This window comes from Drosophila sulfurigaster, chromosome X (assembly GCF_023558435.1).
Source record: "Drosophila sulfurigaster albostrigata strain 15112-1811.04 chromosome X, ASM2355843v2, whole genome shotgun sequence".
In the NCBI taxonomy this organism is placed as follows: Eukaryota; Metazoa; Arthropoda; class Insecta; order Diptera; family Drosophilidae; genus Drosophila; species Drosophila sulfurigaster.
In genome coordinates, this window is record NC_084885.1 from 32,101,548 (window position 1) to 32,119,101 (window position 17,554).

General features: G+C 42.4%; 3 protein-coding genes and 1 long non-coding RNA gene across 6 annotated transcripts; 2 read left to right on the top strand and 2 right to left on the bottom strand.

Annotated features, from left to right (window-relative positions):
• The first annotated feature begins 7 nt into the window (after window positions 1–7).
• LOC133849544 (glucose-6-phosphate 1-dehydrogenase) lies at window positions 8–4,978 on the top strand. 2 transcript variants are annotated; one of them, XM_062285700.1, is made up of 4 exons: window positions 8–519; window positions 2,394–2,524; window positions 3,183–3,329; window positions 3,389–4,978. In XM_062285700.1, the coding sequence occupies exons 1-4, from the start codon at window positions 507–509 to the stop codon at window positions 4,682–4,684; spliced, it is 1,587 nt and encodes a 528-aa protein (XP_062141684.1). In that variant the 5' UTR covers window positions 8–506; the 3' UTR covers window positions 4,685–4,978. The 2 variants fall into 2 exon arrangements, with proteins under 2 accessions (XP_062141684.1, XP_062141685.1); XM_062285701.1 differs by lacking the exon at window positions 8–519 and adding an exon at window positions 2,168–2,309.
• Window positions 4,979–5,075: 97 nt separating this feature from the next.
• Window positions 5,076–7,925, bottom strand: LOC133849539 (cytokine receptor). Of its 2 annotated transcripts, none has more exons than XM_062285693.1 (2): window positions 6,820–7,925; window positions 5,076–6,365 (listed from the first exon to the last, which is right to left on the bottom strand). In XM_062285693.1, exons 1-2 carry the CDS (start codon window positions 7,923–7,925, stop codon window positions 5,291–5,293), a joined length of 2,181 nt encoding a protein of 726 aa, XP_062141677.1. In that variant the 3' UTR covers window positions 5,076–5,290. The 2 variants fall into 2 exon arrangements, with proteins under 2 accessions (XP_062141677.1, XP_062141678.1); XM_062285694.1 differs by lacking the exon at window positions 6,820–7,925 and adding an exon at window positions 6,419–6,667.
• Window positions 6,770–8,495, top strand: LOC133849550 (uncharacterized). Its single transcript, XR_009895385.1, has 3 exons — window positions 6,770–6,860; window positions 6,918–8,156; window positions 8,255–8,495. It is a non-coding gene; the product is annotated as an uncharacterized LOC133849550 (long non-coding RNA).
• Window positions 8,496–9,727: 1,232 nt separating this feature from the next.
• LOC133848613 (cytokine receptor) lies at window positions 9,728–17,369 on the bottom strand. Its single transcript, XM_062284250.1, has 4 exons — window positions 17,051–17,369; window positions 15,746–16,923; window positions 13,329–14,392; window positions 9,728–11,897 (listed from the first exon to the last, which is right to left on the bottom strand). Exons 2-4 carry the CDS (start codon window positions 16,921–16,923, stop codon window positions 10,321–10,323), a joined length of 3,819 nt encoding a protein of 1,272 aa, XP_062140234.1. The 5' UTR covers window positions 17,051–17,369; the 3' UTR covers window positions 9,728–10,320.
• Window positions 17,370–17,554: the final 185 nt, after the last annotated feature.

A 17,554-nucleotide genomic window follows, 5' to 3' on the forward strand; every position in this document is an offset into this window, starting at 1 on the left:
GTGCTAAGCTCAATATCGTTATATTTTTGGAGCTCCCAAGACGCCAAAACAAACCAAGCGGGCAAACCTACAGAAATAACTTAACTTACGCACACTGATAATTACTGCAGGCAGTCAGCACAGTACAAAACAAAAAAAAAAAAACAAAATACCAAACTCACAAAAATAAACACCAACAACAAAAAAATCACTCACTCACGTTGCGCTTGCGTGCCAGTGTGTACAAATGTGCTTGTATGAGTGCGACTCTCTTTCTCTCTCTGTGTGTGTTTGTGATTACTTGACCTTTATTTTTTAGACAAATTATTTTTTTTTTTTTGGTTGTTGGTTTGGTTAAAAGCTTAACAAATTGCCGTAAACAAAAAAATAGCAAGCGTTGGAAGAAAACAAGTTAAACGGAAAACACGATCTCAGCAAGCGCATTTTTTTGCTGTTAGTCAATAAACAAAACAACGCATATAACGTTGCTTTCGAAAGTTAACGGACACCGAGATACCAAAACAATCATGAATCAAGCGGGTAAGTGTACAATACTGAAATAGTAATGCACCTGAGGCGGGAAACAGAATGTGGGTAAATGGGTCAGGTCCATTCACCATTGTGTGAGTGCGTGCAGGGCGAATGGTGGTGAATGGGAAAGGAGAGTAAAATCACATTCACCAATGTGTGTGTAAGCCGAATGGTCAATGCAAGGAGAGCGCAAAACTCCAACACTATATGCGTGTGTGTGTGTGTGTGTGTAGGAGGAGGCAAAGCATTCGCATTCTGTCATTCGCCAACACACGCTACACACTATCTGAGTGCGAGAATGCGTGTATGTATGTGTGTGCAAAAGTGCGCCCTTCAAATGAGCGTTCTTTGGCAAAAGGGTCACCTACAAAGCAAAGCGGCGGTCGCTTGCGCTTATCGCAAATTCAATCATTCCACCTCACTCCGCAATTATCTATCTAGCAACAACGCTGCTGCTGCTGCTGATTCGACGAGTTCTTATTGTTGTTCTCGTTGTTTTTGCTTTAAGCACATTCACTCCAAAGATTAAAGCAACAAATAACCTTACAACTTGCAAGTTGAGCAAGCGAGAGAGCGCTACATAGCCAGAGGGCGTGTTGTGTAGGAGAGAATGAGAACGGAACGATCGCGCTTTGGCATTCACAATTAGCGAATGTTAATGACATTGAAAGTTTAACAAGTACACATACACATGTACTGCACCACATACATATGCATGATATGCTCGAAGAACATGTGAATGTATGTATGTATGTGTGTTGGTTGTCCTCAATGTTTCGTTGAGCCGAATACCCTTGATAAACTTGACGAAAGGAGATCGAGATCAGCTTGAAAATTAATTACAAATCTCTTACCATCTGGAATTAGATGTCATAGCACGTTAAAAGTGCAACGCTAACTGATCTCGTCTCTCGAAGCGTTTCCCTATTCGAAAAATGCAATTTACTGAGCGCGAAAATCAAAAGTCTACTTGACTTTGGGATACCTGTATTGATAAAACTTACATTCTTAAGTGTGACCATAGCAAAGGAAATGCATTTTTTTTTTTTGATTGATTTGTTTACATCATTAAATTTGTCCGCGATTCAAATGAATCGTATTTATCATTACAAAGGGAGAGATAAGAACCTTTCTAGAATTTGAAAATGTATTTCACAAGTTTCGGTAAATTGATTGATTGAATCCTCTTCAATTTAAGCGCACAGCATATTATTGTATAAGTTCATAGCTAAAGTACTGTATAAAATTCAAATATTCACAAAGAGTATTGTATTCTTTTGAAAAGTTTCATAAAATCGAAAGCTAATAATATTAATTATCGTGTTCAACTGGATTAGCTGGTGTCTTCATTAATTCACAATACCCTTCTACGCCAGCTTAACTAGCGGGTATCATAATTGCACGGCGAAACCGATTTCCGCTGCGTCGTGTCGTCGGTTCTCGGTTCTCGGTTTTGGTTTCGGTTCTCGGTTTCGTTTTCGATGGGGTTCGGGTTTTGGTTATTTTTGGGGCGAAGGGCAGTTGTTATTGCTTTGGCACTTATCTAGCGCGTAGGTAAGCCAAGATACTATAGAATGCATCGATGTTAACGCTGCTTTGAAAGTCAAGCTAGAATAGAAATGCGATTTATTACGTATTGGGCAGCGCATCGAGCAACAAGTCAATAGCTCGACAGCCCGCCATCAGTAACGACAAACTCAGCAAGCAGTCAGTCAGTCAGTCAGTCAGTCAGCTCGACATATCTTAACTGACCTCTAACAATTGTACCTCGATCGTTGATCGCTGAGGATAAATTCAAGGTTGAATTGGCTGAGTCAACTGAAGGTCACACGCACTAACCTCATGTCCACGCTTATCTTTCTCCCACCTTTCACTTTCACTAGGCAACTCAGACATCTCGGGCAGCGGCACGCTGGATCTAATTATCAAGTCCCTCAAGTCCGCCACAATGATTTGTGAGGGCACACACTTTGACGGCAAAATTCCGCACACTTTTGTGGTCTTTGGTGCCTCGGTAAGTTAAGAAAAGTTTTGCACATTTCACGATTCCATATCCCTACATTTCTCTTCTAGCTCTTCTGTTTCTCCTACTCCTGAATTTCTTTCCATTAGGTCCTTTTTGAACTCTACTTCCTTATTTCCTTACCTTGAGGTCTGTCGATTCCTCGATTCCAGATATTTCCTGTAATTTTTCACCCTCTGGGGTTCTTTTCTTTTCCTGAATTTCATTCTCTTAGATCCTTTCTGAACTCCACTTTCTGATTTCCTTACCTTAAGGTCTCTCTATTCCAGCTATTTCCTGTAATTTCTTACCCTCTAAGTTTCTCTTCTCGCTTCCTATTCCTAAATTTCTTACTCTCAAATCCTTTCTGTATTCCACTTTCTGATTTCCTTACCTTAAGGTCCCTTGATTCCATATATTTCCTGTGATTTCTTACCCATTTAATTTTCTCTTCTCGCTTTCTACTCCTAAATTTCTTTCTCTTAGATCCTTTCTGAACTCCATTTTCGGAATCCTTGCCTTAAGGTTGTCCCCTTGAGTTTTTTCTCTTCTAGTTTCCCTAAGATTCTCTGTTTCAGAGTTTTTCCCTCAATCTCCAATCTCCCTGACTTCACTCGAATAAGTTACTCAATTCCAGCGTTCCTAAAACTAATTTTTTGTACTGTTGCAGGGCGATCTGGCGAAAAAGAAGATCTATCCTACTTTGTGGTGGCTTTACCGCGATGATTTGCTGCCAAAACCCACGAAAATATGCGGTTATGCTCGCTCCAAGATGTCCATTGAAAAGCTCCGCTCGAACTGCGACGCCTACATGAAGGTGCGTTTCGTTTTCCTTTACAAAATAGCATACCATAACCCATACTTATATCGCTGCAGGTTCAACCCGGTGAGCAAGCCAAGTACGATGAGTTCTGGAGCCTCAACAGCTATGTGGCTGGTGCCTACGATGGTCGCACCGGCTACGAACTGCTCAATCAGCAATTGGAGCAGATGGAGAACCACTGCAAGGCGAATCGCATATTCTATTTGGCATTGCCGCCCAGTGTGTATGACCTGGTGACGCTGAACATCAAGAACATCTGCATGTCGCGCAACGGCTGGAATCGAGTGATCGTGGAGAAGCCTTTTGGCCGCGACGATGTCACCTCGAAGGCATTGAGCGATCATCTGGCGAGCCTGTTTGATGAAGAGCAACTCTATCGCATTGATCACTATCTGGGCAAGGAGATGGTACAGAATTTGATGACCATACGTTTTGGCAACAAGATCCTCAGCTCGACGTGGAATCGCGAAAATATCGCGTCCGTGCAGATCACATTCAAGGAACCCTTTGGCACTCAGGGCCGTGGCGGTTACTTCGATGAGTTTGGCATCATTCGCGATGTGATGCAGAACCATTTGATACAGATACTCTCGCTGGTCGCCATGGAGAAGCCCGTCTCGTGCCATCCCGATGACATTCGCGACGAGAAGGTCAAGGTGCTAAAGAGTATTCCGGCGCTGGAGCTCAGCGACATGGTTTTGGGTCAGTATGTGGGCAACCCGGATGGGACCACAGAGGATGCTCGCACTGGCTACTTGGAGGATCCAACCGTAACGAGCACTTCAACGACGCCCACATTTGCCATGGCCGTCATGAAGATCAACAATGAACGCTGGCAGGGCGTTCCGTTCATCTTGCGTTGCGGCAAAGCGTTGAACGAACGCAAGGCGGAGGTTCGCATTCAATATCAGGATGTCCCCGGCGACATCTTCGAGGGGCATACGAAACGCAACGAGCTGGTCATACGTGTCCAGCCCGGCGAGGCGCTCTACTTTAAGATGATGACCAAAAGTCCGGGCATTACGTTTGATATCGAGGAAACCGAATTGGATTTGACGTACGAGCATCGCTACAAGGATTCCTATCTGCCGGATGCGTATGAACGCCTGATACTCGATGTCTTCTGTGGCTCCCAAATGCATTTCGTACGCTCCGATGAGTTGCGCGAGGCGTGGCGCATCTTTACGCCCATTCTCCACAAAATCGAACAGGAACACACGAAGCCCTTGCCCTATGTCTATGGCTCCCGTGGTCCCAAGGAGGCGGATCGCAAGTGCGAGGAGGCCAACTTCCGTTACTATGGCTCCTACAAATGGCACGGCAGCAAGTCCAGCACATCCAATCTCTAGAAGACTATTATTGCGACTTTCAGCTCGGTTAGGATAAGTTGGTGGCATGGTCCCTACTCCTTCCTCCTGATGAAAACTCTACTATATACATACATACATACTGAGATACTGCAAATCAATTGCACTTCATTACTTTGGTTGGTTTTACAATAGATTTTTGTATTAAATACTATTTTATAAAATTATATTTGGAGAACCTCAAGTGTTGAGGTATTTCAACTGTCTTCTTGTCGATGGATTAAACTTACAATTATCTTCAAATAAATTAAGTATACAAAACAACAAAAAAAAAAACAGTTTTATCTTCATTGACAATTAGTCTATAGAAAAAGCTAGTAGGTATTTAAGAATGTCATCGTGAATCATCATATTTTGTCCTGATTGTCCAAACGATAAGAGTTACACATAAGTTTGAAATTTTCTGGATCTTTCGTCGTTGGGAAATGTTAGAAAATCTTGTACTTATCTTGTTATGAGGCATACTGTTGAGGTAGCGAAAAGACGAGACTCATGGTATGTGTGCATACAAAAAAAAATGCTTAATTAAATAAATGCAATCGTGTTATTTACAATGTGTGGGTGAAAAAACTTAAGACTTGGGATCATTTACAAAACTGTATACGATCCCGGTGGCTTAACATATTCCGGAAGCTGTCGCCTTGCCAGCATATCCATCGCAACGTAGTCCATAACAGCAGGTTCATTGCGAGGATTTATCGATTTGTTATCGGTGGCGCTAAATCGCGGCGCTAGCAACATAGGCGAGAGTTCTGTGTAGCCAGCGGTATTGATGTTATCGACGTTAAAAGTGTTGTTATCGAAGGTTGCGCTGGTGTCAACGTAAGCGCTGTCATCGATGGTTGCGCTGGTATCAATGTAAGCGCTGCTATCGATGTAAGCGCTGTTATCAATGTTAGCGCTGTTATCGATGCTGGTATTTTTATCGGTGATGTCGCTTTTATTGTCGACGACCAGTGGCTTTATGGTCACGCTGTAAACGTCCTCTCTGCGAGTAAGGGGAATGTCGTCGGTCGCGGTGAGTAGCATTTGATTCGATTCCCGATCGACTAGAACACCAGGTGGCAGGTCGACCTTAATGTCCGACATGTAGCGGAATTTGCGTATAAGAAAATATAAAGTAACGCCAAGAACGCCCAGTGCAATGATTGCGTGAACATTTCGGATGTCGAACCACCATTCGCCAGCATTCGTGTGACACGAATTCTTCTCATCCAACCAGACAATGCCGGCGGCGGCCGTCGATCCGCTGTAGTTGCCAGCAACGGCCCATCTATAATCTTTATAGGAACTATTCTGGAAGATGAAATAATTCTCCCAACTGTTCGTATTTGCCACTAGACGTAATGGATCCTTACAGCGATCGGGATCGGTAATAGATCGGTTATAGATATCACACGAATAGATAGTATAGGAGGTGAGACCGTCGGTTATGTTCGGTTCTTTCCAACGCAATTGCTGTGTTTCCGTTTCGATGCACATATCAAACGGTTTACGATCCTCTGCGGTTGTCAACTGGGATATCAAAATGTGGCTGCTGTTTTCCGAGAGTCCCGCACTATTTTGGCTTTTGATTGTTATCACATAGGTATCGCTTCTCGATGTCGACGGTGGCATGCCGCTGATGCGAACCGTATTCGATTCCAGGTGAATGTTTGCATTCCTGTCGAGAAGCTCAGTATAAATATACAATGTAATCACAAACAATAGATTTACATGTGGCAACGTCTGTTTTGTGAATCAATGAATAATACAAAATATTCTTATTTGATTTCAGCGAATAGGAAAATATTTCTCAAATTTGCGGTAATTCCAATGGTGACAAATACAATTCGAATTTGAACGCGTTATCGAAATGAGCTGCAATCGACTATCGACTAGTGTGACCACAATTTATGTTAACAAAAAACTGAAAATTGCACGACTGCAAAATTCAAATAAATTTCAATTCAATGAGATTCGCAAATATTTGAATAACGTAAATAAAAATTAAAATTGCAATCTATTAAAATTGAAATTTGATTTGCACCTGTCTTCGAAGTACAACTCGGAGTTTATCGATCAGTGCTGCCACACGTTAAAAAAAGGAAAAAACAAAACAAAAATGGCGTACTTACCCGACTTGAAAGTTTCCCAGGCTGTCGCGCACAGTAACGTTGTAGGTGAAATTAAATCCATTATATTCGCGTTCATCCAATGGCTGCCAATGCACTAGCAATTCCCGGTGACTGCTATCGACGACATAACCATTCGACCAGACAATTGGCGGCCGTGGCGGAATGGTGGCATCTGTGCTGAACTTGTAAACAGCTTCCTCGCTCCAAAGTGTTTTTGGGTGGTTGAGGCGCCGACTCACGTTTAACGTGTAGTTGTGGTGCGGCAACAGTTGGGACAGACATATCATTAGGTTTGATGGGTCAGTCGACACTTTGTGGGTAGTATTTGGCTCCAATTTGAGTTTGTATTCACAGCACGCGCCATCGTGATTTGATTTCCTCAAATCTGTATATTGTAGGCAGTGGGAGTTGCTGCTGCGATTGAGCTGCCTCAGCTCCTCCATGGCCGGCAGCACAGTGCACTCGGTCTTGGATCGCGTGAATGTGTTATTCATCTCACCTAGACCATCGTTCATGTTGACCACCAGCTTATATTCGGATTCAAACTTGCTGAAGTGGCTACTGGGCACAATGCATTGCACCCTGGCAAAGCTGTTTGTTGTTGTGGTGCAGTTCCACCACCGCCTCTTATATTCGAGCTTATAACTGGTTTGTGGATTCACATCGAAGGACTGAGGCGGCGCACTAAAAGTGCACACAAGTTGCGTACCCGGTTCATCCAAAAAGTGGCAATCGAAATCGTCGATGTGCAGCTGAACACCAATCTGGAATTTAATGCCCACGAGACCTGCTCCGTTGCAGGAACAAAAATATCCTTGGCTTATGTGTTGTGGCTGAGCCGACTCAACTTGATGATACAAGGTTGTCGCATTGATATAACTCGTGGCCACTTTCGCGTTATTCCTGAGCATATCAATCTTATGTGATTTGCAATTGTGTTGCACCTCTTTGAGATCTACAATCGAACAGGTCACATTATACGCATCGCCTTTGCGCAGTCGCTCCTGCGACACTTGAATCTCGACACCTTTTGATATACCGCACTCACAATACGAAGGCGAAATGCACGTGATCGCAATGAAAATCCAAACTGATGAGAGCCGCATCGCAGTTGCAGCCGACTCAATATAAATACATACGTGTTTACGCGTACTGTAAATACAACAAAATTATAAATCTATATTGAAATCCGTCGGAGACGCGAGATTGTTCGTTCGTGCTTTGCGCATCGAACTTGAGCTTCTGATTGCTAAGCGTTCACAGTCGGGCTCAACGGCGGAGAGCGATTTAAAATATATGAGTTGTTCCTGATACCCTTTAGTGTGTGGAGGGAAAAGGTATTTTATTAAATTTCAATTTTTAATTATGTTCTTATACATAATATTTAAAAATTCCCCCAAAAACAAAGTAATCACCTGACATTTTTTATTTGCAGACATTTATCGTTGAAAGAAACCATCACAGAGTCAAATGGAAACCTTAAATAATATAAAGATGAATATAGAAATAAAGATCTTTATCGAAAGAGCTTTTACCTAAGGATAGATGGAAGATGAATGCGTATTTCGCAGTCGATCATATTTAATTTTGTTATTTGCCGCGGCTATCGTTATGATTGATTCTGTGAATTTCTGTTATTTATTGTGAAACGAATATGAAAATGTAATTAACAATAATTATCAGCTTAATAGGAATGCGTGCAATGATCTCAGGATCACAGATTGAGTTCATTTCTAGTTAAATCGAAACTTTTCTACAGAAGTCTAGAAAAAGTACAGAGTATTGAGTGTACGGATTACAAAGATCGGTTTTTTATATTACGTCGCTCTCTCTTGCTCTCTCTCTCTCTCTCTTATCAACAATAAAATGTGGTTATGGTTCCTTGAGGGAAATCACAATCACTTGGATGAAATAAAATAATGTTCACAATATAGAGTTATTTATACATTTACATATGTTGATAAGGCATTAGAGCAAGGTTAAACACCCACAATTGCGGGCCTATGAAGAAAAAAAATATTCCCAACGGACACGTTCTGGAAATTTATATATTCTTCGAAATATATACGCAAACTTTTGTTGATTGTTTCGTACGCAGTTGCTTATCGTGGCGCGGGTCAGAGCAGTTCAGAAATGTCAACAAAATAATGATATTCATGGAAATAGAGTAGTTTCGGGAAATTTTTCAATCACCAATGGGAGGAAAGAAATCACACGCAGCACAGTGGGCCAATTCTAATGGAATTTGAATAGTAAAGGTTTGCAATATATTTATAAATACTACATAAATTAAATCTCACACCTCTCGTAAAAAACAATAGTTGAATTATCGAACAAAACACACAAGAAAAACATACCTTAGTGAAGAAAGCAATGTTTTTTTAATAACCACTTTCAATTCAATAAATTTAGACGCACGATTCAAAAATAACTTTTATTATTTGCGTGTGCGCTGCCGGACATGTTTTAGGCTTTTATTTGAAAGCTTGCCGCTGATTTGGAATGCATTTAAAAGCTCATTTATAAGCTTTCTTTTGCTTATTACATATTTGAATGAAGACAGAAATAAACACAATGCGTAATTAAAATCCGACTTCGATGTATCACAAGAGATCCACGGTGCGCCGTGCTAACAAAACAATGTGGCCGCTAGCGAAGAATTTAAAAAGGCGATAAAAGTGAAAAAGTCGTTAATCGAATTTAAAAAGGCGATAAGCGTAAAAAAGTCGTTAGTCGAATTTAAAAAGGCGATACAAGTAAAAAAAAGTCGATTACTAAATTTAAAAAGCGATAAAAGTAAGAGTCGATTACCGATGTAAGGCATTTAAATCCAAACGCATTATCGATATGTTGTGCTAAGTTATCGCGCTGAAAGATGGCGCCACATTCAAAAAATGAAATCGCTCGGTTTTAAAGTTACATGTATTTATATTTATTCTTACAACTTGTCTAGCGTTTACCCAACTCGCGATGTGGGTAAATGTTTAAAAATGTTTGTTTGTTTACATATAATGTAAGTGTAAGCTATAGGTAATAGTTAATACATAGTTATTTGTGTGTGTGTAGTCATAGTTATCATCAGTTATTAGGCATAGCGTACGTGGTAAAGTAAATGATAGTTAAAAAAAATAAAAAAAAACAATACTAGAGTGTGCATCATCATCATCATCATCAATCATGCGAGGCCATTGGACAAACACACAACGAAACGAAACTAAACGACGCAATCCACATGCACATCACATAGAAGCCAACCCATTTTGAGTGCAGGTAATAACTATTAAAATTGTTGATATTTGATGATTGAAATGTCTTGGTAGCGATTTCGATTTCGTCATTTCTTATTCTTGTGCTGATGTTGGTCATGGTCATCATTATCCATATCCAATCCATATTGTTGTGGTCATGTTCTAATCCGATCTCTCTCTCTTTCTCTTCTACCCATTTTTGCCTCTGCCATCTATTGCTTCGATCGATGGTTGTTGTTGTTGTGTGTCTTGCTTACAGCATATGGCGATTGAGGGCAATGGCATTCAGATCCTGTGGCGTCACATAGCCACCAATATTCGGCTGTTGCTGCTGCAGCTGCTGTTGTTGTTGCTGTTGGTGATGCGTTTGCTGCAGCTGCTGCTGTTGATGATGGGGATGAGGATGAAGCGATTGTTGTTGCTGTTGCAGCAAACGCTGATGATGCAAATTTGCCGGCGGCTGCACGTAGCTGGGCACCGTTGGCTTCATCAGCCCCGTGCGCTGCAGCTGCTCCATGGACGTGTAGCCAAAGCTGTTGGCAGCCGGAGGCGCCACCGACGTTGGCGGCGTCGACGTTGGCGACGTTGACGCCGCTGCCTTCAGCTTGTGCAGATCGGCAGCTTGCACATAGTTGCTGCTGCTGAGCAAGTGCAGCTGCTGAGGCTGCGGCACAGCTGTTGTTGTTGTCGGAGCTGCAGCTGGAGCAGCTGGATTGGAACGTGCTTGCTGCAGCACTTGAACAGGCACATAACCACTCAGGGGCAAGCTATTGGCATTTGTGGGAGTGTTGTTGGCATTGCTGTTCCAATTCTTCATTTGCGTCGGCTTGATGTAGCCACCGGCAGCAGCATTCTCAGCAGCAGCAGCCGCCGCATGCGTTGTGGCAATCAATTCGGTGGCATTCGCATTGTTCACGCTGTCGTCGTCGAGGTAATTGCTCTGGCTCATCGACAAGTAGCTGGCCGGGGGCAGCGATGTCACTGCCTGCTGATCCTCTTCGTAGCCATCGAGACGCTCCATGCCACAGCCGCTGCTCGACGAGTTGTTGGCCAACAGCAGCTTGGCGCTCTCATTCCCGCTGCCTCCGAAATCGTGGGGCAAATCCTGTGGAGAATATTGCGGTGGCGAGTCCATGCGACTGTCAATGATGCCGCCCGCATTCGTTACACGCTCTCCGACCGTCATGCCGCCCAATCCCAAACCCAATCCCAGCGAGCTGCTCTCCATCGGTTTCTTCAGTGTCTCCTTCAGACCCGACGGCAACTCCAGATCAATGTCCGACATCTTTTGATACTTGCGTATGGCAACGTGGCCGGTGCCAAACAGCACAATCGCAATGACAATCAGTTGGACGCTGGTCAGCAGCGCCTTGGTGTTGTTTCTGCCATCCGGGGAGCAGCTCACCTGCTGCACCGTCCAGCTGGACTTGTGCAATCGATACAGCGACGCATTCGAATAGTTCTCCAGCTGCTTCCACGCGGCTGCATTCAATGCCGGCAGTGCAGCACATTGTTGTGGCCACGAGGTGATAAAGTGAGGCACTCTGTGCTCCTCCAGCGGCTGCTCCAGTTGCTCCACATTCACGGCACGCACCTGATAGTAAAACGCATGCATTGGCGTGCACACGGGCGTCATCATCACACAGCTGCGATTCTGCTCGCCACTGATGTAGCTCGATCGCTGACTGATCACACTATTGTTCTCGTCCCTCTCCCGGACGGACACCTCGTAGTATTCCAGTCGTCCTGCTGGCTGCAGAGGCGCCACCCACTCCAACGTCATGCTCTCCAGCTTGTTCTCCGCACTCAGATACTGCGGCGGCGATGGCACTGCAAAAAGGAGCACAATTTAGAATTGAGTTGAAATGGTGAAAACAGTTTCTACATTTTCCATTTCTCAGCTGATCTCAGAGATGTGATCATCCATTATTATCTACCTAGCTCATTCAGACGCTGAGTTATAATAGCTTAAAAGGAAGGACGGACAGACGGATGACAGAGTTTGCTAGAAAACTGTTTGTGCTGTTTGCTATAATTAATCATTAGTCATTGCTTTTCCTTATTGTAAATAAACATAGCAAGCAAAAAAGCTACAGAGGAGTGTGCTCGACTTTGAAATACCTGCTATCTATTTGCAATAAAACCATATTCCAAAAATATACTACAAAATACTAAAGTATGCCGATGACTACATTCAAATATACCACAAACCACAAAATTATATACATGCTACTCATTTTCAATACTCTGCAAATATACCATATTAATATACCGAAACTACTAAAATATCTACTATATTTGGTATACCGATCAAGTACTACACTCAAATATACCATAGATTATAAAATAGACTTGCTAAATATATTAAATATTCTAAAAATATACTAAAATAATATACCGAAAAATACTACAATATACTGATATAGTACTTCATTCAAATATACCATAGATTGCACAATATACCCTGCCACCCATTTTCAAAATTTTAAATATATACAAAAAAAAACCTAAAATATACCGATAAATATATTTGCTACACCCAAATATACCATTAATAACAAAATACACTTGCTATCCATTTTCAGTATTCAATATTCTAAAATTATAACAAATTAATATACTAAAAAATACTAAATTATACGTAGAGTTATATTTGGTATACCGAATATACCATAGAGTGCAAAATTACCAAATTAATATACCAACAAATTCTAAAATATTCCGATGGCTAAATTTGGTATATCGATATGGTTCAAATATACCAAAGAGTACAAAATATACCTACTGCCAATTTGTAATATTCAATATTTAACAAATATAACAAAATTAATATACCCAAAAATACTATATTCTAAAAATATACCGAATAAATATACCAAAAATTTTAAAATATATTAATTTTTGGTATATCATTGAGTACAAAGAGTATGCCAGAGTGTCAGCCATATACCGATTGGTATATTTGGTATATCGTTATAGTGCTACATTCAAATATACCAAAGAGTTTACAATATATCTGCTACACAAATTGCAATACTCAACATTCTAAAATTACTAAAATATACTGATGGTATTTGGTATATCGACATTGTTTCCTAAATAACTTCTATACAGAAAGAGCAGCAATGATGCACAGACTATTCCGTAGAATGTGCTCGATAAGATACAAATTTGTAAGATGGATTTGCTAGCAGACAAACAGACAGACAGACTGGGAGAGTTCTCTACTTCAGTTAAGTTCAACCCTAATCTTCAACTCACCTCCAACGGCGGTGCGGAAGCGGATGACGTTGCTCGGCTCGGAGCTGTAGAGCGTGCGGGCGCGAATGCTGATCTCGTAGTGCGTGTAGGCGGTGAGGTTGCCCAGCTCGTAGATGACCAGCTTCTCGTTGTCGACCAGCTCATCCGTGTAGGCGGGCAGCTTGAAGTACTCGGTCTTGTTGTGGTGCCTAAAGCTGCCCTCATAGGCACGGACGACGCCATTCGCCTTCAGCGGCGGCTTCCACGAGAGGATGACGCTGGTGTTGCCCAGGCGGGAGTACTGCAGCTGACGTGGTTGCGTCGGGGCCGCTTCGCCGGTGCGATTGATCAGCTCATCGCTGTATTTGCTGGCACGCGAACTCGAGTACATGAACATCTTGACGCTGTAGTAGGTGTAAGGCTCGAGATTGTGAATGGTGAAGTCGACGGCATTGGAGTCGAGGACCTTGGTGGTGCAGTTATCGGGTTTGCCAGCGGAGCGTTGACAGTAGGTTAGATTGTAGCCACTGAGGATGGCGGGACAGACGCGTTCGGTGCTCCATTTGACGGCCAGCGATGAGTTGGTCACCTCCTCGATGCTGGGCTCCATTTTGGCCAGATCATCGGAGACGTCGCGGGAGCAGCTCATCCAGTGCATGCCCGTGTTGCGATCCACATAGTTCGCCGACACCGCCATGTTCAGCGACGTCGGCTGAGCACTGCGTGTGGTGAACTGCACCCGATCCCTGGGCACATGCTCAAAGTGAATCGTTCCATTGCATTTCGATTGCAGCGCCGGTTTCGAGTTGCACCAGAAGACGGTGTAGTTGATCAGTTCGCTGCTGTTGTTCGGCTCCTTCCAGCTAATCGTATAGCTCGCGTTGCTCGAGTGGTAAACGCTGCGTATCTTCTTTGGCACCCGTTGACGCGTGTCCTCGCTTGTGATGGGCGGAATAACTAGCCGACTTGCCTCCACCGAGGTGTTCACATTGTTGCTGCTGCGAATGAGCAGCTCATGCTTGACTGTCTTGTTCCAGTTCTCGATGGTGGCCGAGTTCATGTCCATCTTGATCCTTGAAGTGTCGCTGCAGAAACAACGAAATGAATACGAAATGGATTAGTTGGCAGTCATTGACACATAGAGGGCGCTGCTATCACAGCCGCAGTTGGCGCTGCTAGCAGTGAAAATCATCTCAGGTTATTTAATTAACTAACCTGATCATTTTCATTCATACTTTAAACTTTTATAACTATGTTAGCCTCGATTAATTTAATTTAACAATTTTTGTCTACTTTGTCAACTCAAAACGCCACTGTCGACTGTTTGTGTAAGCACTGCTAATCCATTTCAACAGCCCAGCTTGCACGCCAGATGGCGCTAACTGCTTCTATGCATTGTTGACTACACAATCATATCACTAGATGGCGCCAACCCAAGCCAGAGCCAGCCTTTATTAAATTCAACTGCACTTTACGATACCCTTTGGAACTTTTGCAATTATTAATTCACTACTTGTGAATGAATCAATTCATGCTTGTATACAAACAAATCCATTAAATAGTACTTCAATGTTTACATGCGCGCTATAAACATCCCAACCCACCCACACGCTGCAAAAATTCTAAAGTATGTATAGGGTATAAAAGAGCTTGGCAAAACATTCCAATTATTTGGAAGCCGCAGCAAATGCATGTGCATAAGTAAGTACAATGTACGTACAATGAGGTATTTCTCGAGCACACATTAAGCAATTTCAATTTCTAAAAAAAATGCTCGACTATCCCCAATGTGTTACTTTTCAATTACATTATTGAAGCGCATTTCTTCTTAAAAGACACCAACCACCTCCCCCACCTCAAACGCCCGCACCAATTATGAAGAAGAAGCAAAGCAACCAGAGAAATTCAAGGAATTTTTAAAAATAAACAATTTTCTAGAAATTCATGCACACACACACACACACAAGCTGAAATGTACATTGAATCGTATCATAACTGTGTGTAGGGGAAAAGTTGCGAATTGAATTTATGTTCTATGTTTCACACACACACACACGAACCAGTGAGATTGTATGTGTGTGCACTTGTGCGGCCGGTCGACTTGTTTTCGCTATCTTCGAAATTACGCAGAACAAAAGTCAAAGACATACACACACACACACACACATGTGCATATGGAGTACACTTGCATTGAATGCTATCGATATTATCGATTGTCACTGATAACCAGCAATATTTATTAGCATCCAAGTGAATGTATGGCAACACTTCCGAGAAATCAAAACCAGTGTTCACTCTGCCACTCTGCACGAATAACGAGCTCCAGGAATTGCTCTTCGACCCGGAATTTAATTTTCAATGAATTAAAATATCTACGATGCTGATCTCATTATGATTGCAAATGAAATACAATATAATAAAGAGAATTGTGTACTCACTTGAGTTTGCCATTCACGCGAAACTCGCTAATCACATAGGTGAAGTTATCGCCATTCATCTCGTGTTTCTCCAGTTGCTCCCAATAGACCGTCAACTGTGATTCTGATGAATAGACATAGAAGCTGCCATTGGTGACGCGAGGCGGACGATCTGGACGCTCCGGTGCGGTCCGAAAATAGTAATTCAATGGCTGACTGAAGCGGGATTTGGTTTTGTTGTTGCGCACGCGCAACTCAAGCAAATATTTATAGCCGGCATAGGGCAACTCCGTCAAACATAACGTATCATAGACAGTCGACGAGTTGTTGCGCCACATTGGACGCATGATGGTCGAGAAGTTCTCGGGAGTCACCAGAACAGACCAGAGAACACCACCATTGAAGTTGCTGCGTCGCGGCATTATCCAGCTAATGCAAATCGAATCCTTCGTCGTATTGAGCAGCTTCAGCTGTTCGCCGGGCTGAGCGAGCAGCATTCGCTCCACATTGTTCACTTCCACATATTGTATCTCCTGGCCCAGGGCATTTGACATCTCCAGGCGGAAGTAGAAGTATTCATTAAACTTGCGATACTTTTCGTTTGTAATGTTACAATTCACAATGGGAGCACCATCGAAATTGCAATCGACGTAGTAGCGATAGATTGAGTTCTTTTGCGTCTCAAAACTGACATTGTACTTGGTGATGATGCTGTTCTTGGGCGTCGTAAAATTGCAGAACATGTAATCCCAATTGTAGCTGGTGCATTCAAAGTCCTGCACCTTGGATGGTGGACTGCCCACAAAAACCTTTGACTGATCAATGCCGTGCATGTCGCACATGCACACATAGGTCGCATCCTGTTCGCTCAGGTTGTGGGCGGTAAAAAGAATGCTGGTATCGTTGATATACCAGATATATGGCTTGGTCTTGTAGATAGTTTCCCTGCTGCCCTGATGCGTGGACATCTTGAAATAGAGCTGTGATGCATTGCAGGTCTGTTCAATTTGACTGAAATATTCCGTATCGATGGTGCAACTAATATTCAAATCACTGCCAATTGGCAGCTCCACTCGCTGTGGCAGCGCCAGGCCAGGTGACCCTTTGTTGCACAGTGCCAGGTGGATGTTAAAGCCGAGTAGTATAAACAGCATAAATGCCGTATGCGCACCTCGATCGATCATAATGCGCGTCAACATCTGCAAATTGTTTCGATATTTACACACACAATACACAATATTCACAACAATAATAACAAACAACTAACAAAATTAAGTAGGGCCACACTTGCGCATATGCACAGCACTGAAATAAGTATGTACACACCTTGCGATTCAACAGAAAATACCTGGCTGCGTATGAGGCACTTGTTGGCACTGGTATTGGTAATTCTTGGAATCCGTTTTATATTTGTATGTTACCAAATTCCAAGAACTGATTTATATGGCATTTTGATTTCTCGAGTTCGTCGTTTCACAATCACTATTACTATCCGTTTTAAAACTCACTAAAACGGCAGCTTCAAATTCAATAGTACAATAAATTAAAAAACTCGACAACGTATTTTGTTGTTTATTGTTGCGTTTTAATAACAGTATGTGCAACCGTTTGCTTTGCCTGCCTGCCTTATGCGTTGCTTTGCCTGTCTTGCTTTACGTTTGCGTGTGTGCACCAATGTGGCCAGTCTGCGTGCACATTTGTACTCCTAAATATACTGAAAAACATTCACATTTCACTTTTGTACTCAATAATCTGCCGCTGAACGTACACAAATTTGTATATGCAATAATAATAATAAAACTATTTTTATAAGCAATTTTTCTGTAAATT

What these genes read in the sequence shown, in the direction of transcription:
- LOC133849544 (XM_062285700.1), top strand. An exon ending in TTGTGGTCTTTGGTGCCTCG is followed by an intron (nt 2,525 to 3,182) that starts GTAAGTTAAGAA and finishes GTACTGTTGCAG; the next exon opens with GGCGATCTGGCGAAAAAGAA. An exon ending in ACTGCGACGCCTACATGAAG is followed by an intron (nt 3,330 to 3,388) that starts GTGCGTTTCGTT and finishes ATATCGCTGCAG; the next exon opens with GTTCAACCCGGTGAGCAAGC.
- LOC133849539 (XM_062285693.1), bottom strand. Translation starts at nt 7,925, where the DNA reads ATGCGGCTCTCATCAGTTTGGATTTTCATTGCGATCACGTGCATTTCG. An exon ending in CTGGGAAACTTTCAAGTCGG is followed by an intron (nt 6,366 to 6,819) that starts GTAAGTACGCCA and finishes GCTTCTCGACAG; the next exon opens with GAATGCAAACATTCACCTGG.
- LOC133848613 (XM_062284250.1), bottom strand. Translation starts at nt 16,923, where the DNA reads ATGTTGACGCGCATTATGATCGATCGAGGTGCGCATACGGCATTTATG. An exon ending in CGCGTGAATGGCAAACTCAA is followed by an intron (nt 14,393 to 15,745) that starts GTGAGTACACAA and finishes TTGTTTCTGCAG; the next exon opens with CGACACTTCAAGGATCAAGA. An exon ending in CTTCCGCACCGCCGTTGGAG is followed by an intron (nt 11,898 to 13,328) that starts GTGAGTTGAAGA and finishes TCCTTTTTGCAG; the next exon opens with TGCCATCGCCGCCGCAGTAT.